At 39.1% G+C, this 11,602-nt stretch overlaps 1 protein-coding gene across 1 annotated transcript in view; it reads left to right on the top strand.

Annotated features, from left to right (window-relative positions):
• Nucleotides 1-4,076: 4,076 nt before the first annotated feature.
• LOC100709923 (venom phosphodiesterase 1) overlaps nt 4,077-11,602 on the top strand; it is a 54,745-nt gene continuing 47,219 nt past the window's right edge. Inside the window, exons 1-3 of the mRNA XM_013266403.3 lie at nt 4,077-4,117; nt 6,720-6,786; nt 7,704-7,791. Of these exons, the coding sequence (XP_013121857.2) occupies nt 4,092-4,117; nt 6,720-6,786; nt 7,704-7,791 (181 nt within the window). The 5' untranslated portion in view covers nt 4,077-4,091. The remainder of the gene's footprint in view (nt 4,118-6,719; nt 6,787-7,703; nt 7,792-11,602) is intronic.

The following is an 11,602-nucleotide window of genomic DNA, read 5'->3' as shown; positions in this document are numbered from 1 at the left end:
GGCCGAGGCCGCTCTGTGATGAGTTTGCGCTCTCTGTGTATGTGTCGGTTCTTTCTGCTACTCTGGCTTCCTTCCACAGTAGAAAGACGTAGTTAGTGGGCTTGAGTTAATTAGTGGTTCTGAATTTCCTGTGGGTGTGAAAGTGAATTGTTGTCTGTCTCTTGCAGCAGATGGTGACCTGTCTGGGGTGTACCCTGCCTTCTGCTCCAGTCACCCTGACCCTGAATTCAATCAACAGAAGAAAATGGATGAATAATAGTTTTGATGGATTACTTAATATTTGAAAATAACTTCTGGCAAAAGTAAGCAGTATAACTCTCAGTATCACCTCTGCTACTAATGACAGTATTTCAAAAGAGGAAATCAGCAAGCTTACTTTGTCACCATTGCTATGTCAGCACTTATGTCAGATTAACAGATACTTTGTGTGGTCAAAGAGCAAGTTTGATGAAGTTATACCGATATTTATTTTTTCTTTGCCACACTGTAAAATTTCAGGCACATGTAACACAAGTTATAATATTCATTATAACTTGTGGAAATTTAAACCAAAGATGTTGCATAAGACTTTCATGCTGTGCTAAAAACCATCCAAAGTAGAAGCAGCATTTATGAGGCAAGCTTAAGCCTGCATGATAAAGCCAGAGTCTTTGGCACCGAGCACACAAAGGATACTCCTGTTTATAAGGAGTTTATATCCTTACATTTGAGAGCTGTTAAGCCATCGGACCTGTTTTTCATCTCATCTCTCCACCAAAGCGCTCTGCCTCATAAAGAAAAACCACAGTGAATAAATTTAGACCCAAATAAAAATATGAGTCTCTTTTAAACCCAAGAGGAGGTGATTTTATGAACAAAGGCAACATGTCAGACCCTATAATCTGAGTCACTGTTTTACAGCTGGTGTGAACACCTAAAAAAAATTATGTGATGACAACAGGATGTATTTTGATTTTACAGAAGTAGTTTCATTCAGTAGTTTTATTGCTACACACAATAATTTCTTGATCTTCATCTCCTTAATGTAAGTGTAGTAGTGTGTCTTCATTTTTCCCAACTAGCATTTCTGGAAATTACTCATTGTTCTATGTAATTAGGACACAGGTCAGCTGTTTCTAGTACCATACATTTGCAGAGTGGGCATGAGGGCAGACAGTGTGTGGGAGTGTGAGGACCCGGGTGCAGACACAGACGAGGAGACAGCACTGATCTTGAAACGAAAAGCGAGCCTTTATTTTGGCAAAACTAAACTAGAAACTGAGACTTAACTAAGACAACTGGGAAGGCTATGAATAGGTGACTATGACAACTATGACTAAACAACTATGAACAGGACTCTGAGCTGGAACATGAAAGAATTTTGAGACATATACATGAATGAGCAACATGACCACGACCAGCACACCTGAAACCAGACATAACATGGGGGAAGATACACAGAAACACAACAATAAACAAGGGAGGCAGAGGAATTAAATACACACATTAGGTGATCAGGAGTGGAGAGACATGAGGACACACATGAACCTGATGACGGGACAGGGCAGGTGAAACTAAATACAATAAACAAAGAACACCAGACTCTTTCAAAACGAAACAGGAAACATAATGACACAGACATGGCAACATGAAGGGTTAGGGAGACCAAAACACGGTGAAAACATAACAGGAATCTACTAAACAATGAACAATAACAGCTACCTAGTCATAACAGAAATAACTGGATAAGCTAAGCTAGAACATAAACAAATAACAAAATACAGTGAAACTCAAAACCATGGGTTGCATGACCCAGACCATGACAATATTCAAGTGTTAACATTAGTCAGTCCCAGTTAAATATGAAATATGAGCTCCAGCAATACTGCTACTTAAAGCCAATACGATAGCAAATCTCACAAAGTGAGTTAGTAGAAGCTGGACTCCCTTAGGGTGTTGTTGGAGAGGATGTCGTCCAAGATAAGGACAATGCTGGATAACACCTCCCACCCACTCCATGACCTGCTCGCCAGTCACAGGAGAACGTTCAGTGAGAAACTAAGCTTTCTCATAATGCACCACAGAACGAAACAGGAAATAATTGCTGCCCTTACTCCTCCATCTAAAGCACAGACCACACTGAAATAGTTAGAACCTTTTGCACATCCTGTGCAGGGAACAGCCTAGCTTCTGCTCAATCAAGAGCCTCCAAAGCCTGATGACCTGTTACAGTTTAGACTCAAATGTAAGTCATATTTAATCTGTAACATTCTTGATATTTATAATTGAGTGATTTGTATATATTAGAGCTATTTCCAATATGTTGTAACTTTGTGATATATTGTATTATTTAATTTTGTTCAGTCTGTTACTGGTCTTATTGTGTCGGAGAAGCTGTAACCACATAATTTCCTAATTTCCTGATTCTGAACACAGGTATATGAATTACTTTAAGAGAGTCGCAAATAAAGAGAAAAGAGAAAGAGTTTCATAGAAGGTGTTGGTGCCAGGGAAATTACAAATCTCACCTTCTTCTGTGGGTGGGAGCATTTTTATCATTTTTGCTTCAGTCTGTGTTTATTCCTCCCTTCAGATAAGGTATTTTTTCTACTGATCTTCATGTTTTTCTTCGTGGTAAACCGGAGCGATGACGCACATAAAACTGCCTGTGGATCAGCTGAGTCCAGTTATCACGCTACATCATAGTTTTAAGAGTGATACATAAACAGGGACACTTATGTAGAAATGCCTCTCAGTTAGGTTGACTCCTTTTCTCTACCATCCTAGCTCTGGTTGGATAGAATAGAGCAGTGGTTTAAAATAAAGTTAAATGAAACTGTCATTTATAGGTTTTTGTTTTTTTTCAAAGAGTGCTCTAATGATGTCAGAAGTTTGCACTAACACTTTTGGTAAATGGCCTGTATTTGTATAGCGCTTTACTAGTCCCTAAGGACCCCAAAGCACTTTATACTACATCCAGTCATCCACCCATTCACACACACATTCACACACTGGTGATGGCAGCTACGTTGTAGCCACAGCCACCCTGGGGCGCACTGACAGAGGCGAGGCTGCCGGACACTGGCGCCACCGGGCCTCTGACCACCACCAGTAGGCAACGGGTGAAGTGTCTTGCCCAAGGACACAACGACCGAGACTGTCCGAGCCGGGGCTCGAACCGACAACCTTCCGATTACAAGGTGAACGCCCAACTCTTGAGCCGCGATCGCCCCTTTTGTTCAGTTCTGTTTTGCATTGTGTTTCACTCCCATGGTTTCTGGTAAAATCTGCTGTTTCACACTGAAAATTAAATAAAAAAAATCAAAATGAAATTCCTGCTGCGGGAAATACAATGACCTGAGACGTCTGGCACCACAAAAGAAGAATATTGTTAAAGGAAAACTGTGTGAAAGAATTTCCTTTTCCTTTGATTAGAGATAATTTTAATGGTAATGCGTGTCATTATATTTGACCTTTCTGCAGAAGCCTCGTGTGTTCCTCTGTCACTAGTTGAACTGGTTTTAGATTTCACTGAAAGAGCTTTTGTTTTGTTTTAAAGGCCTTAAAAGGCAAAGGTTATGCACTATTAGAAATGGGAAGAAATCCTATATGATAATGTTCAGAGGGGAAAAAAATTAAATTAAGTAATTAAAGTAATTAAAATTACTTCACAAAAAACAAATGTTTCAAGGTTTGTGTGCACTCATGTACGTGTACAACTGAGTGGAAGAGTACGAAAAAGTAGACCTTTAACAGTCAGTGTAGGTAATTTTTTTCTGCAGTAAGATTAAAAAATACACTTTAACCCACAAGATATTTGATTTATAAAGAGATATTAGTCTGTATGATTTAATGTTAATTTTTCCTGATCAATTGTAAGTCTCTAAATTTTAAAACAAAATTCAAATAATGAATCATTTCTGAGTTAACTTCAGTAATAATGTATACTTCATTGATCCCTGTGGGGAAACTCCTCTCTGCATTTAATCCATTCACTCAGTGAAGCAGTGGGCAGCCATTGGACACCCAGGGAGCGTATGTAGGGACGGTACCTTGCTCAGGGGTTCCTCAGGGTAGCTGTTCAGTGGATTTGAACCCTCAACCTTCCGATCATGGGGCCACCACTCTACCTACTGAGGTATGCCTGCCCAGTAGTTGCTTCCTCCAAACCATCAATGTGACTTTTAGACCCCATTCCTACAAGACTGCTCAAAGAAGTCCTGCCATTAATGAATGCTTCAGTCTCTATTGTGTCAGGGGCAGTGACCCAGTGTTTGGTGTTATTTTGTATTGTTGATTTCTTATGTTTTAGTATTATGTTAAAATCATGTGCTATTCTTAAATTAAGGGCAGAGTTGAGTTATTCTGTATTTTGTATTAGTTTTGAGATAACATTAAGTTCTGTTGGTATTATTAGTTTGTATTGGTTGAGTTTTAGTCTGGTTTATGTTTTTTTCTATGCTTCCTCGTCTACGTAGGTTCCCCTTGTGTCTCTCTCCTCTGTGTCTCACTGCCTGTGTCTGTTGTGTCTGTAGTGTTGGGAAGGTTACTTTTAAAATGGATTCCACTACAGATTACAGATTACAGATTACATGCCCCAAAATGTATTTTGCAACATATTCTGTTACGTTACTCAATCAGAGTAACGTATTCTGAATACTTTGGATTACTTAATATATTATCAAGCTTGTTACATCTACATGAATGCACTATTGCTCTGTGATTTATTACTATTACTGAAGGCTACTCTCCATACCAATATCAACTGGATTTTAAAATCTTAATATAAATGAGTAACAGTAGGTGGACATTAGGTAAGGCTGCACTTTTTGCAGCGATCTCGCATAGAAAACTAGAAAACTATTCCACGTGTATATAAAACAGGTCCGCGGCTCCGAACCATAGTAAAGGGACCTCTGACTAATACGTCGGGTTCGTGTCGGGCTCGTAGCTGAAAACTAGCTTTACTCTGTTGTCTGGGTCAACTTTGCTAGTGAGAGACAGAGAGAGGCGTTGAAAGGCTGCTCCAACGGAACTTATTGTTTTCGGAGGAAAACACGAACACAGTGTACAGTCGAGTCTTAATAGCTTACTTACAGCTGGGCTCGTCAGGCACTCTTCTTGGCTGCAGTGGTTATTATTATATTTACATGCTTCCAGCTCCTGTTTTTGCTCAGTGAAAACTCGTACTTTTCCGCTCTCTTTTTTCTCCCTCCCTCGCTCACAGACACATAACGGGTATGGCAGTCCATTCCCCCTGCAGCACGGACTACACTGCCCATGAGGCTACGATCTTTAGGGCGATGCCTGTAACGCTCTGCCTATTGCCTTCATATTAAATCATTTTTTGAATGATTTCTTCACATCATTATGCAGGCCACAAGTAGAAGTGACATGGGCCGTGAGATTGAGACACAGGCATTAGAGCCTCTTAATGTGTGTTTTGTTTGGGTTTCCACCAGCGCGGAATTACCAAAAATAGAGAGGACATAGCCTAACATGTGAAACAGGAAAAGACCGCCGTGTAATCCATTTATTTCAACAAAGTAACTGTATTCTGAATACCACCTTTTTAAACGGTAACTGTAACTGAATACAGTTACTCATATTTTGTATTTTAAATACATAACGGCGGTACATGTACTCCATTACTCCCCAACACTGCTTGTGTCAAGCTTGCTTGTCCCAGTTCATGTCTCTCCATGTTTCCTGTTTTATTTTGAAAGCCTTGTGTCTACTTTCATTGTGCTTAGTTTTACTTTTCCCTGTGTCGTCATGATTATTTGAGTCAGCTGTTTCTCCCTGTCTTTCCACTCCCCCTGATCACCTCCTGTGTGTATTAAGTCTGTGTGTTTTCATTCAGTCTTTGTCAGGTCGTCTTTTTGCCACCATGTCATGTCAAGCTCGGGTCACGCTCATATTTCATGTTCATGTCCTTTTTGTCACAGTTATCATAGTCTAGTTTTTCAATTTGGGGTTTTAGCTTAGTTTACGCTCCATTTACTTTTAGTTTTATTTTGTATTCATGTGTTTTTCAGCCATAATAAACGGCTCGCTTTTTGTTTAAACTCAGTTCCGTCTCCTTCCATGTCTGCACTTGGGCCCTCCAAGGTGGCAATAGTTATACCGTTACTTTATCACACTGCCAGTTAAAAAAACCAGCCTAGTTCAAAGGTCTCTTTCATTAGTTCAAACTATAATAAGACCTTATCAAGTGAAGCTTTGCCACAGTTTTTTAGTGACACACACCAATCAGTGTCTTCCCGACAGCTTTGATAAAACTGTCGGCGAAATGTGAGTCAGCATTTCGCATCACTACAAACGTCTTTAAAAGTCAATTAACAGCTCTAGTTGTAAAAGTAGTAATTCATTTTGATACATGTCAAATAAACCAATATATTGTTTCAAGCTGTTATCATTTATTGATAACAAGAGAAATCAAAAGGTCTGACACTGAAAGTTTGCATCCAGACTCTGATCTTTACTCCGTGGCTTTATCTTTTTATCTCACATGCACTCCAATAAGTTTTTGAAGTTAAAATGTGAGCAAAGGAGCAGCTGTGGCTCGACAAAGGGAAAACACATGAACATGGGGTTATCTTTCATTCTGACAATCATTTGCTTGCCCAGTTCTCGTACTTGGTCCAGAGGTCACTGCAGAGATATCTTTCTTTTATCCGCATAAAGTAACATGCGTCTCTTTTTGTCTGTCTGCCGGACGTCTGCCCGTCTCTGTGCAGTAAGAGACATATTCCAGCAGCCATGGATTGGATAAGCGAAGCAAAGAGAAACAAGAAGAAGATCATAGTGAGTACTGATTTTTGTTTTAATTAAGTGATAATTGGGGAATGTAATGAGACACATTGAAGGCCTTTGTTTCATTTTTACTCAAAATGTAAATGAAAGTTTATGATACTGAATTCTTACCAATGGATGGAATAACAACAGTGAGCGGGCCTCCGATCAGCCTCTCTGCTCTGCTCTACGTCAACATTTGAACATTTCCAAAGCTTGCATTAAACAGGCATCTACCCAAAAACCTGTCACAACTTCATACGTGAGTAACTGAACAATAACAAACAGCTGTTCCTATCATGCATGTTTGTCGTAAAAGATTACAGCAATTTCCAGACATTTAAGTTTGCGTACACATATCGTCTGGGAAAGTTTTGAATGGGCAATTACGAGATCCAGCTGTTCACCTCATGATAAGCACCCCTGTGTAAAGTCGGTGTGGTTCTACTGATATTAGAAACAGTGAATACAAGTCTGATTGATAGTAATTATTTCAACAATCAGTCCAGAAGCCATAGTCTGTAAAATTGCACTAATCATAGTTGTTCAAGCCACGTCTCCTCAATTTAATGTTATAAACTTGTTGCTCTAAGGCACTAAATAAATACAGCTGATAAGAGCAGCTATAAAATAAACTGGTACTTTTCAGTCATAAAGAAGAAACAGCAGTGGCATTTTGTAAGTAGACGCTAATAAAAAACACCACAGTGTACTGCAGGTTTAAAAGTTTCTGTTGCACTCTCGTGACCTCGTTGCTGTCATTAAACCCTTTGTTCCTTATTTTACAACTCGTTTGGCAACAACAAACTGTAGAACGTGCTTCCACTCACAGATAGAGCCTGAACTTTCTGTCCTTTTGGTTTGTGTTTGACTTCATAAGAAAGGATTTGTTGCAAGGTTCGCATTATGTTTGTATTTCTTTCTCACAGATTGGTGTCTTGGCTGTGTCGATTGTGACTCTAATCCTTGGTCTTGGACTCGGTCTCGGACTGGATTTGCAGAGATGTCAAAACCAAGGTACATTCACAAACACCCCCACACAAAAATGTTAACATGCAAACATGTCTCTGCAGGCTCAGAAACTTCCAATACTTATATACAACAAAAACTTTCTTAATAAATTACATTATTTTTCCATATGACTTGATCTTCATGACTCAGGGCAGCCTAATTCTGATGACTCAGAAATTAGGTTAATTTAGAATTGTCAGAGTGAGTCAGGCGTCAAATCAGCATCTCATGTCAGAGCGAATTAACTTCCTCCGCTTATTTTAAAAATGTCATTCAAAAAGGAGTGTGTCCTCCTACAAATGTTTTCCTTTGGATACAAAAGACATTTCTGTTCCTCACAACTGATTGAGTTGTACCAGAAGTGATTCACAAGATTTCCTGTTTAAAGTTAATTTTTACCACTAAAGAGCTGGCAGTGACTTATTTTGTGTCTTTACCATAAATCTCAATTACTTAAAGATCAAGTGAACATTTATTACAAGGTCGAGCAACTTTGACATTTTTCATTTCATACAAATACATAACATCAATTCCTCTGTGCACAACCCATTAAAAACAAAATGGTAACTTTGGCACTCTTAAACTGATTTACCAGTGGTGCTTATTTTACCCCCTCTTAAAAGTATAACAGCAGCATCTTAGAGGGCACCTGATTGTACTTCTAACGGTCAAATAACCTTTAGAAATGAAGATGAACAATGAACTGAAGTGTTCATCTGTCAACTAACATTCTGGTCTGAGATGCTTGTGCGGGCAAATAATGCTGAAAGCTTTACAGACAGAAATGGTGAAGCCCAATGACTAATTTCAGTCGGTATCTTACACTCGGTTCTGTTCCTTTGTCAAAGAAGGTGCTGATTCATAAAAACAGCAGGCTGTTTCCTCAGGGTCAGAGTTTTAGTCTGTAACACTTTTTTTCCGAATGACTCAGTCGCTGGAAAATGTCACCAGTGGTGAATCCAGCTAATATTCTTTTTCACCCACAAAAAAGATTTAAAGGCTGCAAACTGCTTGGTCCGTTCTACAGTTATGTTTATGCATGGTTTTTGGTTAGATACCTGAATAAGCAGGCTGCTTTTAAGCCTGTAGAAACAATCTCAGAAATGTCTCTTGGAGTTCAAACCAGTAACATGTTGTCTAACCAAAGGTGCTAACCTAATATTTCTAGCAGCCCACCCAACATAGCATTACAGATCTGGGCCTGGAAACACATGCACAGCATTTCATTAGCACTGCAGGACACATTAGTATTCTAAAAGTCATCATAATTCACAACAAACAATGCACGAGTGGTAAATGAACCACACAGGTTCATAAGACTGTGGTTGTTTTGTATTAAAGCCATGCTCATAGTGAAAAACCTTCAGTTTATTTCTATTTTTATGTAAAGTTGGTGGGAATTATTACATTTAAAACAGAATATCTGTGTTGCTGTATCCCAGCATGGCTAAAATAAAAGAACACAGCCAAAACACTCAAATAGTTTCATTTGAATCTTCCTGTAGACATTAGGTCTATTTCTATTTGTGTTGTGTGGGGAATTTTTGTGTTGATGTCTAAAAGAAATCACATTTAGTGTCACAAGTAAAATGTACAGCTGACAGTGTGACATATGAGTATATCTAACATGAATCATGTGATGTCAATTTCCAAATCCCATAGAAATGCAGAAAAAAAGGAAAAGATTTGCAAAAAATAAATAAATGTCTAAAGAAAAAGAATAGACCAAATCGATGACCAATCTGGTACATGTCACTGTTTCAGCTTTTCAAGCTTTAATACTCATCAGCATGTGAAGAAACTGACTCAAAAGATCAGGAAATCAACAATTTCTCATGTGATTCTTAGAAAATCTGCCTGACAAGTAAAAACAAGAACAGACGGAAAGCTTAACTTACTGGAGAAAGGTCTGTTTAATCGAAAATAAGTCAGCCCACTAAAATGTGTGGGTCACACTGAGATCTCGTGTCCATGGACCACTGGATGATTATTAACATTAACTGATGTTTGGAAGACATCTCAATGTAATGGGGTTTAAAGTCACCTGATGTAAGGAGTTGAATTTCAAGAAAAAAGCTGTGATATTTGCAAACATTACTTATCGTAGTGCTGGAAGATTTGAAGAAGTGTTGCCTGTGTATTCCCAGATTTAAAGGTCAGAACGGTGTGCCAACAAAGAACTGTCTACCAGCTTATAGGCGTCATTATGCTGTGAAAACGTAGCATCGTCTGGTCTGAAATTTCATGTGAAATGTTTTTTTCTTCCCTTTAATTAACATGTGTATCAGAACCAGGTGCACTCTGATTCATCATGATGCTGCCTCCTCTAGACGCAAAACAGAGTAAACAATGAGGGCAAAACATTCCTTTGCTTTATTGTTCATATGTTGGAGACCAGACGAGAACAGCCATCTGTAAAACATGGTGGAAGCGCCGTCATGGTCTGAGCTGCAGCGGTGTCAGGGTCAAAATTAATGAAATTATAAATGGATACCATACTGCACCCTTGATCCACCACGTAGTACGATTTGGAAAGAGCCTGATTGCTATCATTTTTATTTTTCACCATGACAATGATCTCAAACAGTAAAAGTATACTTCAGTAGAATAGAGACACAGTGCAACACTAAGAGTGGTGCGTGGGCCTCCCGACCATCCTGACAGGACAGAACAAAAGGCAGCCAGCATCCCTCAAGAAGCCTGGAGAACGATTCCTGAAGATACTTGAAGAAATTATAAGAAAACATACCTGCCATATTTTCCGCACTATAAGGCGCACTTAAAATCCTTTAATTTTCTCAAACATCAACAGTGCGCCTTATGTATAAATTCGGGTTGTGCTTACTGACCTCGAACCGATTTTATGTGCTACACAGCGCTCAAAAATCTGTCAAAGATGTTAGTATGACTTTGGTAAGCTACGAAGCCGCACTGCTTGATGGATTGTCGGAGCATTACGGTTACCGTAGTCAGGAGCCTCGTGGAGTAATCTGGGTCCTAAACTCAGTCAGCTTCAGGTCCCAAAGTCAAACGAACACTGCAGCATCACTGAGAGTTTAAACTGTCTAAATTCTTTCATCTTTAATAAAATGATCAATGTTGCTGCTTTACCAGGTGTAACAATGAAGTTTAACATCCAGGCATCCATGAAAACAGGATTTATTAAATTTAACTGAGTTAGAAGTTAGCAGGAAGTTAGCTCGCTAGCTTCCACCTAAACATGATATAGCATGTTCTGACTGAGAGATGTCTGAAACATTCAAACGTACAGCTCTGCTATCACTTCCAACATAAATGAAGACAGAAAACTAAACAGCTGTGACGTTTGTAGGGTTACTGAAGTTGAGCTAGCTGGTATATAATGATGTGCTGCGTGATCGCCAGCGACGCAGCCATGTTAGCATAACATAAACACATTTCCATGAAAATCTTGTTTATTTCACATATTTTCTGTAAACCTGAGAAGAGACCACGTTTCACTGGCTTTGGCTGAATTTGTCTGGCTGCTGTCCCATTCATTTTCACCTGGGGTTATGCAGTCTCAGCTGCTCATTTGGGGCTCATTTGTTTGATGACTGTATAGATGAGCACTGCTGAGGCACTTCAAAGTGCTTACTAGATCCAGACTCATTCCTCTCAGGACCGATCTTATATGTAGACAGATGTTTTTCCCTTACTGTGGTAGAAAATGTTCAGTACATTGAGCCCAATATATGTCTGACTAATCCATGACAGGAAATCCATGATGGGAAAGCCTTCCCCTGGTTGTTTTTGCAATGTTTAATCACCAGTTTAAGACCTGAACATGTTCCATTTG

The sequence above is a fragment of the Oreochromis niloticus genome, linkage group LG22 (assembly GCF_001858045.2).
Source record: "Oreochromis niloticus isolate F11D_XX linkage group LG22, O_niloticus_UMD_NMBU, whole genome shotgun sequence".
Lineage (NCBI taxonomy): Eukaryota > Metazoa > Chordata > Actinopteri > Cichliformes > Cichlidae > Oreochromis > Oreochromis niloticus.
The sequence above is the reverse complement of the archived record's forward strand: the minus strand, read 5'-3'. Positions and strand labels throughout refer to the sequence as shown.